Raw genomic sequence first — 21,952 nt, forward strand, 5'->3', positions numbered from 1 at the left:
AGAAATGAATTGTTTGAAATTAATTATCTATCTTTGCTGCATTATTTTTCACTTTCATTGATTTTTTTGAAGAACTAACAGAATAGAATTCCAAAAGTGTTCCATGTAAATTTAAAGGTATGCTTCTAATAATCAAGATAGAAAACAGAAGCAAAACATCATCTAGTTTGGTGGTTCTGCCTCAAACTAAAGGGTTACTTATTTATTTTTGCTATTGTTCACTAGGTTCCTGAGGTTGCAGAAATCACCAACCAACACAGAGAAAAGTCTTTTTAGTTTGTTTCTCACAACCAATTCCAGCTAAAATACACTAGTATCACTGTAGTTTCAGACCAAAGGGTGTTTCTAAATAATAAAAATATGTATACATAAATATATAAATAAATATAAAATAAAATATAATATTAGATTTTTTCCTGGATAATCATTCTGTACATATTTCCATTTAGACACAGTTCTGGGACCAAAGTGTCAAAAATAAGACATAAATCCTACATTGCTACATAGAGTAATTAAGGCACATACTAATAGCTTGGTATAAAACTTGGCAGAGAGACATAAATAACTACAGAACATCATAGAGAATTATACCTAAGAGCTAAGTAGCAAATTCATGGTCTTTAAGTACATGAAGAGACAAGTTATCATACCAAATTTTATAACTCAGTTGCTGCTAATATACAGAGATAGAGATATTTATTAAGAGATGGTTTTATGCAGAATTTTGGTTTAAAAAGGGAAAGACCAAATAATGGAGGTGATTTAAACATGAACAGTAATATTTTTCTGCATTCAGTACTTTTTCCACAGATATATGAATTATAATTAACTCCAACCAGTAAAATTCAGAAATAGTGTAAAAATTATTCACTAGGAGTAAAACTACTTAAAAGGCGAACCAAAACTTCCATTCCTGTCCAAATGTTTACTCCTGACAAAAAGACGGCTTCTTTTAACCATTTCTGCAAATATGATTTTTCTGTAATAAATATTTTGGTGACTCTCTTGCATATTGCTTAATATATTTATGCTTCACATTTTCTCTTTTGTCCTATTTTACTACCTAGATACTGAAAGAAAAAATTTCTAACTCCTAATCTCCCTTGATATTTGAGATATCTTTTTTTATTCTTTTTTAAATTATTAGTTGTTCAAAACATTACAAAGCTCTTGACATATTTCTTTTTTTAAATAAACATTTGGAATTTTATTAAAAAAAAATCACAACCATGAACATTGTTACAGTTAGAGGCCCTTTTGGTTCTCCACAATGATACTGAGCATGCTCACAGGGGTTCCCATTGTTAAATCTTAGTTAAACAACCATTATTAAAAGAAGGGAAAAAAAATCTCAGCACACTACCTTTTAACTTGTTTTAATATTTCTTCACAAATGCTGAAAAATACTAAAGTACAGACAAGGAATAATCATAATGTTGTGGCCAACATTATAAATATGGAATTATAAATTTAAAACATTTTCTGGTTTAAAAAGTAAATCTGATAGTCAATGCAGCTCTGTGGGGTCTGTGTCAAGTAGGGCCGATCTCTGCGTTCCTGACGGTGCTCGCCTTTATCCATTTTTCCAGGTCCTCCACGTCCACCTCTTCTTCCTCCCACCTGCTCCATTAAAGGTCCAGGGGGACCCCCTGGACCACCTCGTCTTCCTCCACCAAAGCCACCTCGGTCCATGCCACGGCCACCACGGAAGCCACCCCTGTCTCCACCATGGCCACCTCTGAACATTCCTCCAGGACTGCTGCAGTCCATGAGGCCACCTCTTCCTCCCCGCATGCCAGCAGGGCCACCTCTTCCAAGGTCACCACCCAGGGGTGGGAAGGGTGGTGGGAGAAAGCTCTCAGGCTTCGGGGCCTTACACTGGTTGCATTCTGTTCTCCAGCCGAAGTTCTGGTTTCCACAACCCGGATTGGGACATTGCCAGTCCCCAGCTCGGTGCTGGACGTTTCCTCCTCCAGAGGGATTCGCTCTGGAACCCCGTGGCCCTCTTGGGGAAAAACCTCCTCTGTCTCCTCCATGGCCTCCCATGTGACCCATGGGTCCCCCGGACCTCCTGGGCCACCTGGACCTCCACGGAGTGGTGGGGGCATCCCTCTGCCCTCACGAGGTGGCTTGCCACACCGCATGCTGTTCATGGGAGGCTTCTTTCGAGCAAGAGTGACTTTTAGTTTGCTTCCTTGAAAATCTTTTCCATCAAACCACTCCACAGCAGCCTTTGGGCTTTCCTGTTTACTTGTCCAGGTAGATGTGGATCATGGGTTGCCCAGTTCTCTTATTCATCTTAACAACCCCACACTGCTTAAAGAAATCTGTCAGATCATCAAGAGTCACATTGTCATTTAATCCTTGCACATGAACTGCACTGTTGTCAGAGTCTTCATCAGGATCTACTGGAGGGCCTAGATCAAGATCTGGTCCTTCATCCATGGGTCCTCCAGGCTTATTGAAGCCACCTCGCTCTCCAGCGCTGCCCATTCCACCACGTCCTCCTCCCCGCCCACCTCTGCTCGTGCCTCCACGATCAAATACCCCTCTTCCCCTGCCCCGGTTATCAGGGCTACTCATGCTCCGGTTCTCTCCTGGTCCGGAAAATCCTCCAGACTCCTGCCCATAAACACCCATGCTACTGGGGTGGTCCTGTTGGAATGAACTCTGCTGCCCATAGCTGCTGCTCTGTTGGCTATATTGACTTGGAGCCTGGCTGTAGGATCCAGTCTGGGGGGGGGGTAACTAGTGGGAGGCTGCTGCCCATAGCTGCTTTGTTGACCATAGCTACTCTGCGGTCCATAGCTGCTCGATTGCCCATAGGTGTTCTGCTGAGAGTAACTGCTCTGATCATAACTAGTCGGCTGTGTAGAGGAATAGCTGGTAGGAGGATAGGATGGAGGCGCGGGAACTGGCTGCATGGGGTAGCTCCCAGGAACCTGGGGATAACTGTAGTTACTCTGTCCGTATCCTAGGCTAGGCTGGTTATAACCCCCTGTGCTAGACTGAGGTTGACTAGTCTCAGCGGGCTTGTTACCATCCTGCGGTCTTGCAGGTGCAGTGGCTGCTGGCTGTTGCCCATAGCCAGGATAAGCAGGCTGAGTCCCATATGCAGACTTGGCTGCATAGGAGGCCTGGGTGGTGGTGATGTTAGCGGTAGTGGTGTCATAAGCACCAGTGCCGTACCCCTGGACAGGCTGGCTGTATGCCTGGGGGGCAGTTGGGGTAGTATAACCAGTGGGAGGCTTTCCATAAGAAGTTGCATATGCAGTCTGCCCATAGGTGGCAGTGGTCTGAGCCTGGATATAGCTGACATCAGTAGGCTGTCCATAAGTTACATAGCTTTGTTGCCCATATGCCTGGGTGGTTTGTGCATATCCTTGAGTTGGCTGGGCAGTGTAAGCACTGTAGCCCTGCTGGGCTGCAACTTGGCTGTAGGTACTGTAATCTGTGGACGCCATTTTCTCTCCTTCCTCCTCGTTCTCTCAGACATATCATATTTCATACATTTGATTCAAGCAGATTATGAACTCCCATTTTTATCCTGTATAAATATTGCAGATTCACATCCATTCCACATCCACTTTTTCACATACTTCCATACTAGTGTCTATTGTATTCTGCTGCCCTGCCTATCCTCTACTATCCCCCTTACCTCCCCTCCCCTCTCCTCCCATCTTCTATCTCAACCCCATCTACTGTTATTCATTTATCTCTCTTGTTTTTTTCCCCTTTCCCCTCACTTCCTCTTATATGTAATTTTGTATAACAATGAGGGTCTCCTTTACCATGCAATGTCCCTTCTTTCTCTCTTTCCCTCCTCCCTCTTGACTCTGTTTAATGGTGATCTTCTTCTCATGCTCTTCCTCCCTATTCTTTTCTTAGTTGTGCTGCTTATATCAAAGATGACGTTTGGCATTTGTTTTTTAGGGATTGGGTAGCTTTTCTTAGCATAACCTGCTCTAGTGCCATCCATTTCCTTACAAATTCCATGATTTTGTCATTTTTTAGTGCTGCGTAATACTCCATTGTGTATAAATGCCACATTTTTTATCCATTCATCTATTGAAGGGCATCTAGGTTGGTTCCACAGTCTAGCTATTGTGAATTGTGCTGCTGTGAACATCGATGTAGCAGGATCGCTATAGTACACTCTTTTAAGGTCTTCACAGAATAGTCCGAGAAGGGCAATAGCTGGGTCAAATGGTGGTTCCATTCACAGCTTTCCCAGGAATCTCCATACTGCTTTCCAAATTGGACACACCAATTTGCAGTCCCACCAGCAATGTACAAGTGTACCCTTTTCCCCACATTCTCAACAGCACTTGTTGTTTGACTTCATAATGGCTACCAATCTTACTGGAGTGAGATGGTATCTTAGGGTGATTTTGATTTGCATTTCTTTGACTGCTAGAGATGGTGAGCATTTTTTCATGTACTTGTTGATTGATTGTATGTCCTTCTCTGAGAAATGTCTGTTCAGGTCTTGGCCCATTTGTTGGTTGGGTTATTTGTTATCTTATTGTTTAATTTTTTGAGTTCTTTGTATACTCTGAATACTAGGGCTCTATCTTAAGTGTGAGAAGTAAAAATTTGTTCCCATGATGTAGGCTCCCTATTTACCTCACTTATTGTTTCTCTTGCTAAGAAAAAACTTTTTAGTTTAAGTAAGTCCCATTTGTTGATTCTTGTTATTAACTCTTGTGCTATGGGTGTTCTATTAAAAAATTTGAAGCCCGACCCCACAATATGCAGATCGGAGCCAAATTTTTCTTCTATCAGACACACTTTTGGTAATATCGCCATTTTGATGATGTTAGTTCTGCCTATCCATGAACAGGGTATATTTTTCCATCTTTTAAGATCTTCTATTTCTCTCATTAGGGTTCTGTAGATTTCATTGTATAAATCTTTCACCTCTTTTGTTAAGTTGATTCCCAAGTATTTTATTTTTTTGAGGATATTGTGAATGTGGTGTTTTTCCTCATTTCTGTTTCAGAGGTTTTGTCACTGATATACAGAAATGCCTTTGATTTATGCGTGTTGATTTTATATCCTGCCACTTTGCTGAATTCATTTATTAGTTCTAGTATTTTTTTTTTTGTAGACCCTTTTGGGTCTTCTAGGTATAGAATCATGTTGTCAGCAAATAGTGATAATTTAAGTTCTTCTTTTCCTGTTTTTATGCCATTAATTTCTTTTGTCTGTCTAATTGCTCTGGCCAGTGTTTCAAGAACTATATTGAATAGAAGTTGTGATAGACGGCATCCCTGTCTTGTTCCAGATTTTAGAGGGAATGCCTTCAATTTTTCTCCATTCAGAATGATGCTAGCCTGAGGCTTTAACAATGTTGAGATAAGTTCCTGTTATCCCTACTTTTTCTAATGTTTTGAACATAAAGGGATGCTGTACATTGTTGAATGCTTTTTATGCATCTATTGAGATGATCAAATGTTTCTTATCTTTAAGTCTATTGATGTGGTGAATAACATTTATTGATTTGCATATATTGAACCATCCTTGCATCCCAGGGATCATGGTGCACAATTTTTTTTTCTGTGCCTTTGTATCTGATTCGCCATAATTTTATTGAGGATTTTTGCATCTAGGTTCATTAGGGATATTGGTCTGTAGTTTTCTTTCTTTGAGGTGTCTTTGTCTGCTTTCAGAATCAGGGTGATGTTGGCTTCATAGAATAAATTTGGAAGAGCTCCCTCTTTTTCTGTTTCCTGAAATACCTAGAAAAGTATTGGTATTAATTCTTTTATAAAGGTTTTGTAAAATCCCGCTGTATACCCATCTGGTCCTGGGCTTTTCTTGGTTGGTAGTCTTTTGATTGCTTCTTCTATTTCATCCATTGATATTGGTCTGTTCAAATTGTGTGTATCCTCCTGAATCAGTCTGGGCAAATCATATGACTTAAGAAATTTATCGATGTCTTCACTATCTTCTATTTTATTGGAATATAGGTTTTCAAAATAATTTCTAATTGTCTTCTGTATTTCTGTAGCATCTGTTGTGATATTTCCTTTTTCATCCCATATGTTAGTAATTTGAGTTCGCTCTCTTCTTCTATTCATTAGCATGGCTAAGGGTCTGCCAATCTTTTTTATTTTTTCGAAGAACCAACTTTTAGTTTTGTTAATTTTTTCAATAGTTTCTTTTGTTTTAATTTCATTGATTTCCACTCTGATTTTCATTATTTCTTGCCTTCTGCTACATTTGCTGTTGTTTTGCTCTTCCTTTCTAGGGCTTTGAGATGAAGTGTGAGCTCATTTATTTTTTTTGGTTTTTCCTTCTTTTGAGGAATGACCTCCAGGCGATGAATTTCCCTCTTAAAACTGCTTTCATTGTGTCCCATAGATTCTGATATGTTGTGTCTGTATTTTCCTTTATCTCTAATATTTTTTTTATTTTCTTTTTTATGTCTTCTGTAACCCATTGATCATTCAGTAACATATTGGTCATTTTCCATGTGATGTAGGAGTTTCCCTTCCTTCTTTTATCATTGATTTCCAGTTTCATTCCATTATAATCAGATAAAATGTATTGTATTATCTCCACCCCTTTATATTTACTGAGGGTTGCCCTATGGCATAATATTTGGTCTATTTTTGAGAAGGATTCATGTGATGCTGAGAAAAAAAGTATACCCACTTGATGATGGTTGATATATTCTATATATGTCAGTTAAGTCTAGGTTATTGATTCTGATATTGAGTTCTATAATTTCTATATTCAACTTTTGTTTGGAGGATCTGTCCAATGGTGAGAGAGGTGTGTTGAAGTCACCCATAATTATTGTGTTGTGGTCTATTTGATTCTTAAACTAGAGGAGAATTTGTTTTATGAATGTCGCAGCACCATTATTTGGTGCAAGAATATTGATAGTTGATATGTCTTGTTGGTGAATGGTTCCTTTTAATAGTATATAATTTCCTTCCTTATCCCTTTTGTTTAACTTAGTCTTGAAGTCGATTTTATTCGATATGAGGATGGCCACCCCTGCTTACTTACGAGGACTGTGTGTGTGGTATATTTTTTCCCAACCTTTCAACTTCAGGCTGTGTATGTCTTTTCCAATCAGATGTGTCTCCTGGACGAAGCATATTGTTGGATTTGTTTTTTTTAATCCATGTTACCAGCCTATGTTGCTTTATTGGAGAGTTTAAGCCATTAACATTTAGAGTTACTATTGATATATGGTTTGTACTTCCAGCTATGTTTGATTATTTATTTTTTTAAATTTAGTTTGTTTCTCCATGATTAGCTTTCCCCCCCTCCCTCTGTCTTTACTGAGTCACTTCCCACTGATGGTTTTGGTTATTGTTTTTCATTTCTTCCTCGTGTAGTGTTTTGCTCAAGATGCTTTGCAATGCTGGTTTTCTGGCTGCAAATTCTTTTAACTTTTGTTTATCATGAAATATTTTTATTTTGTTGTCATACCTGAAGCTTAATTTTGCTGGATACAAAATTTTTGTTTGGCATCCATTGTCTTTCAGTGTTTGAAATACGTTTTTCCAGCATCTTCTCGATTTCTGCGTTTCTGATGAAAAATCCGTTGTTAACCTTATTGGTTTACCACTGAATTTAATCTGCCTACTTTCTCTTGTAGCTATTAATATTTTCTCTTTGTTCTGTATATTGAATATCTTTATAACAATGTGTCTTGGCATTGGTCTACTGTGATTTTGTATGCTCCATGTCCTGTATGCATCTACAATTTGTACATCTGTTTACTTTTTTATTTCTGGAAAGTTTTCTGTAATTATTTCATTCAGCAGATTGCTCATTCCCTTGGATTGAACCTCTATACCTTCCTCTATCCCAATGACTCTTAAGTTTGGTTTTTCACTTATGTTATCCCATATCTCTTGGATGTTTTACTTGTGATTTTTTACCAGAGTTTCTGAGCTGGCTAGACTTTTTTCAACATGATATATTTTGTCTTCATTATCTGATGTTCTGGCTTCTACTTGCTCCAATCTGTTAGTGATACTCTCATTTGAGTTTTTAATTTGGTTTATAGTTTCCTTCATTTCTAGAATTATTGTTTGATATTTTTATAATCTCTATCTCCTGATAAAGATGCTTATTTGCTTCTTTTATCTGTATATGTAATTCATTTTCAATGTGTTTTTGCACTGTTTGAATTTGCTCTCTCATATCCTCTTTAAGATTCCATTCCATCTGTCTAAGGTATTCCTTGAATTCATTATTTGACCATTTTTCTGATGCCTCTACGTCCTCCTGAATATTTAGGCTGTCCTGCATTGTTTGTATTCCTTTTCTTCCTTGCTTTTTCATTCTGCTCATGTAACTTCTTGTTCTGTTTTACTGCTGATTTCTGTTTACTCCTATAAATTTATTTGATGCTGTTGCCGCCGGTTTCAATGAAGTTATGTCCTCCGCCACATTCTGGTGATGTCAGTTCTCTGCCATGGTGGTATCCCATGCAAATGGCGACAGTTTGTTCCCTTTTCCGGATGAACAATGCAATGGGTGGGTCCTGAATGGCTCGCCCAAGCCCCGTCTCAATCCTATGGCCACTGCCTATGAAGGCTCGGTTGGTATTAACTTCCGCAGTTTCAGAAGGGCCAACCAGTTGTTTCAGCGGGATTGTTTAGTGCTGACTCACAGCAGTTTTTCTGTGAGATGCAGGTGAACAGGAGCTTGAATTCAGCCTATCTGGGCTCGGTGTGTGTTCTGAGAGTCCCAGACTGTTTGCCCCAGATCCACGTCAGCTAAGCATTGCCTAGTGATCCATTCCCTGGCTTTCAGGGTTTTCAGCATTCTCCCTGAGGTTTGTTTTCAGATACTGCATAGCACAGATGCCTGGGCTCCAGATCCAGGACAGAAGCCTAAGAGATTGATTGGTCAAGGCTTCAGGAACTGCCTCCAACCTGAGCCAAGTAGGCGCAGAATCAATGTCTGAATTGAAATATCTTTTAATTTTTAAGCTTATATCATTTCTATAATGAATACTGTGCTTTTAGTAAAGAATGACTATTTTTATGCACCTGGCTAATTTACAGTTTTGTTGTGTTCTTTGGTTTTATTTACAGTGAAGTTAAAAAAAAGGTTACTTTACTGTTAAACCAAAACACAAAGAGAAGACCACCAACTCAAATTTTAAATCAAATCAAATTAAGATTGTATTCAATAGAATCTAGAAAAAGGACCACAAGTAAAGAAGTTTCTTCAGTAAGCACTCATGATTCTGCTAAGAAGAGTGCCCCTCTCCTTCATTGGCATCTCAGGCAGAATCCAACTTGCAGAAACTCTTTACTGGAATTAAAAATATGATTTTCTTAAAATTATAGAGGGTATGAGCCTACCAGAGAAGAGCTTACACCTAGTCAGTTTTTTCCTGACAACTGCTGTAGTTAAATTCTTTTATGAACTCTTTTATTACTCTAAAAAACACATTTCTGGGTCTTATCTGTCCATTGTATCTCTGTAATTGCACTCCACTGCATGCCTCTTACCAGTGTTTCTGCAGACACACAACAGTTGATTTGACTCAAATTCAAGGAGCAGTCAGTAACCACAGTATGCATCTACATATATGCTTTTTATCAGAGTATAATATTTGGTAAATTTTACTTGAGTGGAAACTGATACATACTCTACCCTCATGGATTGAAAAAGAAAAAAAAACTTTTTAAAACCAATTTATCATTTTATTAAACTAGTTTTTCTATCAGTAAAAGTTTCACCAAAAGAAATTTAGATTTCTGTAATCATTTGCTTCTCTGAAAAAAAGAGTGGGAACATGACTTCTTTTTTACTGGATGTGACATAATTCAGTCTCTATAACAAAAATATCTTAGTTCAACACTAAAAGATTATAATTAGAATGTTTTAAATGTTTAATGATGTGTAGCAAGTATATATATATATATATATATATATATATATATGTGTGTGTGTGTGTGTGTGTGTGTGTGTGTGTGTGTGTGCGCATTCTACTTACACTTTATACATATTGTATATTATATATGTTAATATATGGTAGAAGGTCTTCTTATTTTTAGTGGTAAGTTATGAGTAGTGTTAGGTGTAATGAACTTACTTCCTAATAGAAATATACACATCAGTTAGTGTACTGTTGCTAGTTTTCTCTATCTATCTATCTATCTATCTATCTATCTATCTATTTTTCTATCTTTATTTCTTTCTTTATTCTTTCAGTTGTAAATGGATCTCTGTTTTATTCATTGATGTGCAGTGCTGAGACTTGAGCCCAGTGCCTTGCACATGCATGGCAAGCACTCTGACACTGAGCCACAACCCTGGCCCCATGTTGGTAGTTCTCTATTGTCCTTCTATTTTGCTTTTATAGAGTTAGTAGACAAATGAATATAATATTTGGCTGATTTGCTGAGGATATATGACACAATGATATAAAATATTTTAATTTCTAATGTGTACTTCTCTAATTTTTAACTCTAATTTATTTCAAATCTGGAAAATTAGGTGTCTTCTTAGAATACTGATTAGGCAATCTTCATATAACTCGTTAGTGATATTAATTTTTACCAGAGTACCTCTCAGATTCTTTCTCAAAATAGTATTGGTCATTCATTTGCTGATGCACATCAATGAGCAAAAGGTTGTGTAATTGGACATATAGAAGGTAAGAAACACTCATTATAAAATCATTGGATACAATGCTTGTTTAAAACATGAGCACTAGTATGATTTAATAGTGGAAGAAATGAAAATAACAAACAGTAAGGGGGTTGTAATAGTGTTGCAACCACAAGGTAAGTTGGAGTGTCCCTAGAGGAGCTGAATTATTAGGTCCATTTCCAGACCTGCTTAAATTAGAGGAAATTTGGGACATAGGGAATGGGAGGGAAGAGTTGGGAATGAAGAATGAGGAAAGACTCTAGACAACAACAAAAAAAGGGGGGGAAATAATCAGGTGCACATTGATCATGGCCGGACAAAATGTTCCCTGGAAAGAGTATGACTTCTAATACAACTACAAATTGGAGAACAAGATAGAGAGAATTTTAAATAGGTAAATTAAATGGCCATGAGCATGGTGAATGCCTATATTCCTAGTGGCTCTGGAGGCTGAAGACAAATAATTTTTAGTTCAAAGTTAGCTCAGTAACTGAATGAGGCCCTCAGAAATTCAGCCAGAACCATCTCTAAATAAAATTTTAAAAGGGATGGGGATGTATCTCAATAGTTAGACACTCATGGGTTCAATTTCCAGTATGAATAAAAAAATAACAAAAAGAAACATCAAATAGGCAAATTAATTTTGAGGAATTGGTACAAGATTAAGCATGCATAGTGACTCTCAAATTTTATTGTATCATATGTTGGGGCCCATGTGCAAAATATATGTTCTTACTCAGCAGGACTTTGGCTCTACATCCTGAATACATTCAAATATGTTTCCAATGCTCCTTGATCCACAGACCACATTCTAAGTTGCAAGAGCAGTTGAATGAATTGCCTTTTAGAAAATCTAAATTAAGAGCCATTCTGTCTTTGTTCAGGGCATTACCAGATTAAGCTAAAATATAAATCTTGTTTTGTTTTTTTATTGTGTCTGTTGTCAAAGGGGAAGAACAAATGGGATGAAGATATAGAAATTACATTTTTTAAAGTTTTTTTTAGCTGTAAATTGACACAATGCCTTTATATTATTTATTTTATGTGATGCTGAGGATCAAACCCAGTACTTCACATGTGCTAGACAAGCACCTTATCACTGAGTCAAACCCAGCTCCTAGAAACAGTTACTTAATTAGGAAGAAAAAGTAGGGCAAATGATCTAAACAACAAATGTAAAAAAAAAAATCAAGACCACAGATTTAGAGATTTCTTTTGAAAACCAAATGGAGGGGGTAGTGAGAAGGAAATAAAATTAGCTAGGTAATTTTGAAGGTAATAATAAGGAGACTAAGAGAATGCATTTCAGCTGATTTCAGTATACTTGCCTTTAAACAAAAGTGAGAATTGCTGGTCCAGAGATGGTTTTAAGCAGGGGAATCAATGAGAATTGGGGCAACAAGCCACTCTTAATTTCTTGCTCTGTAACTAACAAGCATAGGGAAGTATTGATATCAGTAGTTGAGATAAGAAACATAGCATTTAAGAAACACTAGGCATTTTAAAAGATTTTTAATTTTTTTTTATTTTTTCTTTACTGAAATCATGGCTTTGGGCATGCTAGGAATGCAGTCAATTACTCAGCCAAGTCCTTGTCTAGAGATAGGGAGAATTCTGATAAGACAGATGTTTTATAAAAATCCTTGAAAGTCTAAGAAGATATATCAAATTAGGCTCATTTTGTAAACAGCAGGGTCTTTAGTTTAATTTGTAATACCAGAGCTGTTATTCTTTGTATATATGCAAATGAATTTGAAATATAAAAGGTTATTTATATCTTATAATGTTTTGGCATTTCAGTTCACTTTTCTTCTTTGGATTGCCATATTTTAATATTTTATGCTTATTAAAATTATTTATTAGATACAGTTCCTATGTCTAATCTAATGAATAGATCAAGAAACCTTGACATTGTCAGACTAGAGGATATAGTAAATAAAGATCCATCACTGTCCTGGATGGATATGGAAAAATAGATTATTTTAAGGTGATCATTTCAGAGAATTTTCCTCAATGCAAATGAATTATACTTTCCACTTGACTGTTATCACAACTTTGGACTTACTATATTGTAGGACAAATGGAGGAATAGGATAAATACCTGTAGTAAAGTTCATTAAATGATTGTGATAGGCTACATTAAACACACCTGCTATTGATCCTATATCCATCATCACTCATGATTATTTCTGTTATAAGCCATACAAAGTATTATGGTGTATTCTTTATATCACTCATTTCCTATAAAACTAATAGAGTATTTTTAGGAGATTACTATTTTCTGATTTTTTTTAAAATCCAGAGTTGTAAATTCAAAATTACTTACATAAACCATTTTATATATTCCCTCTTCATGCTTATTTTATTTATTTATTTTTGTTGTTGTATTAAATTAATTTAATAATTATTAAATTTTCTTCATTTTATATATTTATGCCTCAAAGGTCCTCCTTTGCTCCTCTGATTATATATCCCCATTCCCTCAATCAATCCACATATTTACTTGGTATATGTACATTCCCTATTATATTTTTGATAATTGGAACTGTAATCTCAATTTTGAAACCTTACATTCATGTTCAATTAAACTAATATTGGATATTTTTCTTCAGTATATTTGAATCATGTTGCTTTACTCAACAAAATCCAGAAAACACAGAAACCCAAACCTTAAAATACTCTTCATCAAAGCTAACTCATGGAACTTGACTTTATATTGATTCAGCAGGAAGGTGTGTTTATTTTCATATTCATGTTTTGTGGATTATATATCCTTTTTTCTTTTCAGCATTTCAGGATTACACATATCCTTTTGTGAAGGTAATGATAAACTTTTATTTTATCTTGAAGTATTAACTGTGTATAGTATAAAATTTATAACATGTATTTAATATCTACTTTTCAAACCCATACAGCCTATGTTAGACAGGAGATATTTTCTTCAAAAGAATACAGTGGGGACAAGAGAAGAAAGGATATACAAATCACATAAATTTTGTAATCCGTGTTCTGTAGAAAGAAGTATATTAAAATATAGTAAATGCTAGGAGATTTTCTCCTAAGTAGTAGGATGATTTGACCAAAAAAAAAATGCCAGTGTCTATATTGGCAAACAAGTTTAAAATTATATCTTTAAAGACACAACAAAATGATTTCTGAAAAACCTTTATCTCAGACATTTTAAAAATTAAATTTCCCATAATTCTTATACATGTTAGGTGAATTATGAGGCTCTGTTTCCCTCCAATATTTTATAAAAATTTATTGCATAGCTGTCAATAATTTCCAAATCTTCGGAGATGGACATAAAAATATGTGTTTGAACCCAGGGATTAATTATAGTGTGTGAAAAAAGACCCACTTCAGATTTAATTTCAATTCTAGTATAGTACACACTTTATTGAATAATTACATAGAACCCATGTTGTACTTTATGCAGCTGTTGATCCTATGTCCATCATCCTCATGATTATTTCTGTAATAAGCCATACAAAGTATTATTGTGTATTCTTTATATCACTCATTTCCTATAAAACTAAGAGAGTATTTTTAGGAGATTACTATTTTCTGATTTTTTTTTAAACCCAGAGTTGTAAATTCAAAACTACTTACACAAGCCATTTTATATATTCCTTCTTCATGCTTATTTTATTATTTATTTTTGTTGTTGTCAGTGGTGGTGATTTTCTGTTTTGGGTTTACTTTTCAATAGTGGGGACTGAACACAGATCCTTTATCATGCTAAGCACTGTCTCTACCACAAAGATTTTTGTAAATTTTTTGGGTAAATCCAAGATTTGGGAAATTGACCCCCAAGCACAAAAATGAGTCCCTTCAACATTCAAAAATGTTAAATTCAAATACAACTTGGTAAACTCAGAGAACATAAAGAGTTACTGTATTTTATTTTACATGTCATTTGAAACCTTGTTCAGAGCCTCTTGTTCCAGAGACTCAGCTTTGCTGTTTATTTACTAAATGAAACTTAATTCTACACTGGTCACTGAAAATAATATATCCTCTCTTTCTTGGTACATTATTTCCATTCTGGCCTGCTTCCCTCTATTTGGCACTGCTGCCACCTTCTTATTCATATCTGCTTGTGCGAATGCTTTCCACACTCATTCTATCCCCAGCATTTGGAGCCATCTAGCTAAAATACAAATGTGACCATGAAACTCTCTAGAAGATAAAAGGCCAGTTTTTAAAATTACCCAGAAATATTTCATAACATGAGTTCACCCTAACACTTCTTCTTTCACTTGACTTCACTGTCATCTAGATGGCTCCTCACCAGATCCTATATTCTCAGATAAATACTGACCCATTTAATGCTTGACTGTGTGTCTACCTACAGCCTTTCAGGGTCTCCCCACTTTCTGCCTCTGGCTGGTAACCTCACTCCTTTAGTCTCTGCTTAGTCCTAGCTCCAGGAAAGCCACTATCCCTTTCACCTTTTTACTCTATTCTCATGGCAAACACAATAATTGTGTGTTCAAATAAACTGTTGAAGTCCAGGAGCCAAAGGGCTAGACAGGGTAATTTACAATTCAGCTGGTAGATATCCAGTTGAACAGTGGCTGAAATGCTCAGATACCCCAAGAGGGTTAAAAAAAAAAAACTTTATGACAAGGAGATTTATAATCATGCAGGACTGAACAGACTGAGTCTTACTCTTTTTTGAGAATAATGTAGAAATAAACATTGCATATACAAGATGTTCATTGATAACAGTGTAGAAACTATCAGTCACTGTGGAAATGACTACTGATGAATAGTTGTTTTTTAAAAGTTACTGTTATGAGGAAGAAAATAGCAAATTGTGTGAATCCTCACATTTTTATGTTTTCAAAATTTACATCTGGCAAATTTTTATTCATCTTGAGTGGATATACCTTTGAGATATTTTTGTTTCTTAAACCTGGTGATATATAGTGTTTCCCCAGGTAGACTGTTGAAGTTTTATATCATGAAAACATTCCCTGAAATAGTATCTGCAGGTACACTGGGTCACCTCTAAACACAGCTACTTGTGAGACTGAGACAAGAGCATGGTAAGTCTCAGGCCAGAATAAACAATTCAGAGAGACCCAGTCTCCAAAAATAAATAAATATATGACTCTAGCAGAGCTCTTGCCAAGGTTGCAATGTTCTGGGGTTAAATCACTTAGTACACACAAGTATACCCCACCAATATATAGTTAAAAAGGTAATATCACCTAAAATTCAAGCTTATTGTTACTTTTTCTTTTTGACAGACTAGCATTCTCTCTAAATGTTATAATTAGTTAAAGTAAATCTACATAAATTTTTCAGCTGAGCCCCTTTGGTTCTCATCATCTTAAGAAGAGGAGGAAGGTCTTAATGACATAAAAAATAAGCAGCCACAGGTGTGTTTACACATTAATTTTTAATTTTCTGATTTCCTCCTGTACTCCTTGTTTTAAGAAAGTCAATACAGGCAAATTCAGTTATCTTTCATAATGGTATTTTGAAATATAAAGATGATAATTTGATATTCAAACCTAAAATAATTTAACTGGTTATGAATCTGAAAATAGCATTAAAATTCAAGATAACATGTAGGTAAAAATTATCCTTGTGATTGAGGCAGAATAATTTTTGAATATTGTTTGGGCTTCCATTTTTCTAAACCCCTTAAATGATGAAGAAGTTAGAATTAAGTGGTTTTTGTGAATACCCATTTTAATTATTGAACATATATAGTGGTGATGGTAATTTAGTGCATTTATGGTAAAGGATGGTCCTTCCCAGTGGCTCAGTTTTAGTTACATATGTGCATGATTTTATGTAAAAGTGAAAGATTTTCATTTAGCCTAAATATCAGTGTCCCTGTCAATGCAAATAGTAGCCTCAAAAAAGATATCCAATGGCCTGATATCTGAGAGGTCTGAAGAACTTGCAGGGCTGCCACCCTCAGCACGTGTCAAGGGACAGCCCCAGGGGAATCACTTCCTGATCTCTCTGCTGTTTTCCTCTCTAGATAATTGTCCATAAAATCCTGCCTTTTTGTTGCATTTTCATTCCATGAAAGAGAAATGGCCTAGAACTGTAAGGTGCTGTTGCCCTGCCACCAACCCAGACATTCACATTGGCTTTAAGCAAAGTTAATCTTCAAATAAAGGACTTACTCTATTGGTTCTTTTTTTTAAATTAATTTTTTCAGTTGTAGTTTGACACAATAGTTTTATTTTATTTATTTATTTTTATGTGGCGCTGAGGCTTGACCTAGTGCCTTGCATGCACTAGGTGAGCGCACTCTTCTGAGCCACAACCCCAGCTCCGACTCTATTGGTTCATTTTAGGTATACATGACAGGAGGATTCATTTGGATGTAATTACAAAAGCATGGGATGTAATTTGCTCTACTTTGGCTGCAGAACTTCCCCAGGCCCTCCCCTCCTCTCTCCCTGTCTCCTTCCTTCTACCCTCCTGATCTTCTGCTGTTGAGGGTTTTTCTTTCAATCACTGTTGTGGATGTACTCATGCTCTTTCAGCTTGGGTGGGGCAGTGTGCTCCCCTGTGGTTCAGCTGCCTGGCCTTCATTTCTACCCCCAGTGTGGCCTGTGCATAGTACACATGTCTGGGAAACCCAGGGCCTTGGGATCAAGCCAGCCAGTTTTGAACATTTGTCATTCTGTTCTTGTGTTAGCAGGTGCTGTAGGAAATACTGTCACATCCTAGTCAAAGGACTATTCATTTTCAAATGGAAAATCCTGATGTGTGAGCCAGCAACAGCTACCCTGCAGCAAGGTAAGATGACAACCCCACCCCTCTCCTCCGGGTCCCCAAAAGTCACAGACGTGAATTAAGACTTCAAAGGACAGCCAAGCTTCAGCTGGCTCAGCACAAGCCAGGAAGCTGAAGAGCAGATACTGGGAGTACTCTCCATGCCACCCCATTCTCAGGATTCAGAAGACACTATAAGTAGTGGCAAAGTGGGAGATAAGGCAGGAGAGGAGAAGAAGAGGATGTCACATGTCACATCCTAGGACTGTCCACCTGGGCCTGCAAGGTCTTGGGGGATCAGTCTTGCCTCCTTGTGGTAGCTTTTTGGGTGGGGAACACTGGAGAGAGCTGATTAGTCAGGGGCCTGCACCTCTTTCAGTGCCCGAGAGGCCTCGGTACCACCTAGGCCCCTTCACACCTGGGACTCAAATAGGGCTGAGATAAGAGAATGGGAGAAAAGGACAGAGAAGGGGACTCACAGAAGAGAAAGGAAAGGCAGAGTCAAGAAGATGGAGAAAGAGAGGGGAGCCCTGCCTACAGGACCAGGGAGAAACCAGGGCTCACATATCATGTGTCCCTTTGTTATATTCACATGTTACTGAAGTCATGTGTTCCCCAAAATCTTATGTGTGAGACAATGCAAGAAGATTCAGAGAAGAAATAATTAGGTTGTGAGAGTCTGAATAAATCAATGATTAATCCCCTGATAGGGATTAACTGGGTGGTAACCGAAGTGGTGTGGTGTGGCTGGAGGAAGTGGACATTGAGGCCTAGCTTTGGGTATATATTTGTATCTGGAGAGCGGAGTCTCTGTCTCCTGATCACCATGACCTCTTCTACAATGATGTCCTGCCTCACCTTGAGCCCCAAGGAATAGAGCTGGTCTTCTATGGACTAAGACCTCTGAAACTGTGAGTCCTCAAATAAACTCTTCCTCTACAGTTGGGCTGGTCAGATCCTTTACTCACAGCAGTGAAAAAGCTGATTGAAACACCCTCTCCTGTTCAGGAGAAGAAAATTAGACAACCACCCAGAGTTCTACAGGTCCTTCCTTGTACCTCTCAGTGACCTGCAGGTTACTGCAATGCTGCCAAACACAGGATCTTTTGACCTGATGGCAATGAAAACAAAACCAAGTCAGGGGAGCAAACATGCAGGCTAGGAATTTGCCAGGTTCTCTTGTAGGAAGGGAGATGCAGCTTGGACAGGGGAATGTCAGGCTGCCCCTCAACCAAAGAAGGGAGCTTTTTTTTTCTTGTCACTTGAGGGAGAGGTGTTGGTGGGCTCAGGGGCACTCCACCCCAGTACTTTGCACTTTGCCAAGCATGTTCCTGCCACTGCTTGAGAGAACACCATGGGCCCTTCACTCAGCCATGCTGGGCTGATGGGGGTTGGGTGGCTGGCACCAGGCCTTCAAGAGTAGTTGTTGTACCACAGGCTCAGGCCCAGGAGTGCATTTACCCTCTGTCCCTGTGGTGGTCCCTGGCACTGATCCACAATTATTACTGTATTCAAACAAGATTTCAGAAAAAAAAAATTTCACTTAAAGCCAAGAAGGAAGAAGTTAATGAATTGTGTAATGTATGCTTTTAGGGTTAGTTAAAATATTTAATTGCATGTCTTCCTATATGGTGGTCTAAATCTAAAAAACTGCAAGAAATTTAATATGCGGTCCTCTTTGTTTTTAGAGAATTTTACTCCATCTTTAGGTCTCACGTGGATCCCCCATATTTTAACTCACTGAATTTATGTCAGTTTCTTTGGAGATAGCTTTGCAGAGAGGGGTTGCTTACATGGAGGACCGTGTGTCCTCTCATGAACTGGAGATGTGAAGCCTCAAGAAGGACCCTGGAGTTCAATCAAATCTAAAATAAGAATAAGGAAATCTATTGCTCCCCTCCAGGATCTTCTCTGTGACTGTTCTGTGGCTGGCCTCTAAGGTCCTTGCAGCAATCTCCCTTGGCTCCTGATGATGCAGCTGCCCCTGCTGCTTTGCAGATAAATCTGCATTTCCCTCCAAGTGGTGAATCAAAGCCTCTTCCAGGCTCTTTTCTGTTTGGTTTCACCAAAGAAACTTTCTGCCTGTCCTCAGAGTGGGGATGTCAGCAACAATGTCAGGAGTTGTTTTGCATTGGTTGGGTTGCTTGGATTGCAATCTGGGTGAGTTCACATGCAGTCTTTGAAATGTCAAAAGTAGAATGACAGGTGAGAAGTAAAACGACCTTCACCAAAGTGGCCTTGACTCCACAAGGCCCAGCCATGCTTGGCCCTTAGCTCCCCTCAGCCTAGCCCCATGCCCTCATGTGGGTTCTGGAGGCTGAGTATCCTCTTGTCTTTGCATCAGCCTTCATTTTCTCTGCCCTTTCCCTTGACTCTTTCTTTATGGCCCTGCAGGGTGGCCCCTTCTCACCATTCACAGCTCACTTGAGGGTTCCTGGTCCTGAGAGGCCTCCTGACCAGTCCTGAGTCTCCCCTACAACAACCCTGGGCCCATTACTCAGGATCCTTCTCTCCAGCACTTGCCAGCATGAGGGAGAAGCTCCCACATGTGTGCACTTGTTTGCCACCTTTCTTCCCACATTAAACTTAGCTTCATGCAGTAGAGTTGTGCATCCCCCATGCACAAGGATTAAGTTAACACAAGACCATCAGGGTGGGTTTAATCCATGAGGACTTGTGTCTTTAAAAGAAGTGATGAGAACACAGATTCTTGGAGACTGGGGGTCATGGATCAAGGACACAGGGAGAATACAGCCATCTACCAGCCAGGGAGTTAGGACCCCTGATGTGTTGGGTCTCCCAGGATCCTGAGTTCTGGCTTTGGCTTCCATGGAATTGTGCACAAGTCATTTCTCGGTGCCTGGGAGACTGAGGTGAGAGGATCCCTTGAATCCAGGGGTTCAGAATGCCTGAGCATCATGGTGAGAGCCTGCCTCAAAGAAAAAAATAAGTGTTATTTAAGCCACATAGTCCATGATTTTTTGCAATGGCCACCTGGAAAGCCAGCACCATGCCCTTTGGTGGAAAATGATAAAATAGCTTTTCTTGCCAGTGGCGGCTCGTTCAGAAGTGTTTTCACCTCCCTGCTCCTTCTCTCCTTCATTTATTTTTTACTGCAAGTTTGGGACTTGCAGGAGTTCAGGCTTTTAGTTTGGGGATGGATTAATTTGTTGGTGCTACTCTCTGGCAGATGTACCAGACTCTGGGACTTGCTCTGGATTTGGGGTTCACTCTTTAGTAATTTCCCTCTGAGATGGTAGGTATAGAGAATGTTGTCAGTCAAAAGGAAAGATATACCTAAGACCCCTCTGTTCCCTGAGGTCCTGTCCTCTGAGGCCCATACATCCTGGGTCAGACATGACTTTTCCACTTTAATTCTTTTGGGGTGCAAGAAATTCTAGAACCACCTGATTTCTCCCAACAGTCTGCAGGGCAAAGAGCTCAACATAGATCACCAGCAAACAAATTTTCCTGTTTGGTAGAGAAGGATGTTGCTTTTAACTGAAGATTAGCCAGTTCCATGAATCCTCCACATTTTCTGTTCAGGTTCAACTTAAATGGGAAGTTTTCAGAAGGAGATCTTTTAGGGCCTTCTGGGAGTTTCTTCCAGATCTTCCAAATGCATCTTTTTTGCAGAGCACCCTTATTTTATTTTCTTGCCCAGACTTACTTTGGGTTGGCAATCTTATGTGCTTTTCAATCTACCCCTTTGTTCTCACTTGCTAATTGCAAATACATTCTATTAAAGAAAACTCACAGAAAGGAGAGAGGCCATTTGTGACTCAAATGAGAAACAGGAGAGAGTGGGTATTTCCGATGCCACATAAGAAGAAACTCAATTTTGCCAGCTTCATATTGCAGAAAAATATGGATAGTTAAATTTTATTTTGCAGCAGGGCTGGGTTGTACAGCCAAAGTCTATAAGATCAGATAGAACACCTCTATCACTGAGCTGGTTAATAGAACTCCTAATAGGATTTCTTGACTGAAAGAATGACAGACCAAGCCACAGAAAGGTTTATTTATTCACTATATGTTTGTAAATTTTGCTGTTATGGAAATTGTGTCAGGAACTGTACTGCAACTAGATATCCCACAATACACTGTAATATTTGAGTTAATATTCACAAAAGTTGCCTGTGTATCTGAACACACATGTTGTAAAATCTTGTTACTTTCTGGAAGAGTCTCAGTATCAGACTCAGGACCCAACTTGTGATCAAAGAGGACAGACTCATTTGCTAAAATGTTCTCACTTGAAGGCTAAGATATTGAACTCAGTTTTCAAAAGAACAGAGGTGCATTATTATTAACTTTAGGGTCTAGTGCCAATTTGTCTTTTGGGGACTCCCCAGGTTACTATAAAGAGGTCTGTTTTATTGCTAAAGGACACATATTTTTGGAGTTACTTATACTCAGTCCTGGAATAGAGAAACACACTTCTTTGTTTTTTATTCTGAAAGAAACTGAACCTACTTGGAGAAATTAAATCAGGATTCAGGTATGTGTGATGTTACATTGTTGGCCTTGGGTGGCAGCAGCTTGCTCTTCAGATAGGGGCTTC

At 38.2% G+C, this 21,952-nt stretch overlaps 1 protein-coding gene and 1 long non-coding RNA gene across 2 annotated transcripts in view; one reads left to right on the plus strand and one right to left on the minus strand.

Moving 5' to 3' along the window:
* LOC308631121 overlaps positions 1-21,952 on the plus strand; it is a 1,170,527-nt gene that overhangs the window by 1,009,919 nt on the left and 138,656 nt on the right. The window lies entirely within an intron of this gene.
* LOC308631213 (RNA-binding protein EWS-like) lies at positions 1,500-3,485 on the minus strand. Its single transcript, XM_081262198.1, is given in 3 exon segments — positions 1,500-2,250; positions 2,252-2,742; positions 2,745-3,485. Coding segments are annotated over 3 exon segments (1,833 nt in total). The 5' UTR covers positions 3,465-3,485; the 3' UTR covers positions 1,500-1,628.

The sequence above is a fragment of the Spermophilus citellus genome (genome assembly GCF_964194105.1).
Source record: "Spermophilus citellus genome assembly, chromosome: 11".
In the NCBI taxonomy this organism is placed as follows: Eukaryota; Metazoa; Chordata; class Mammalia; order Rodentia; family Sciuridae; genus Spermophilus; species Spermophilus citellus.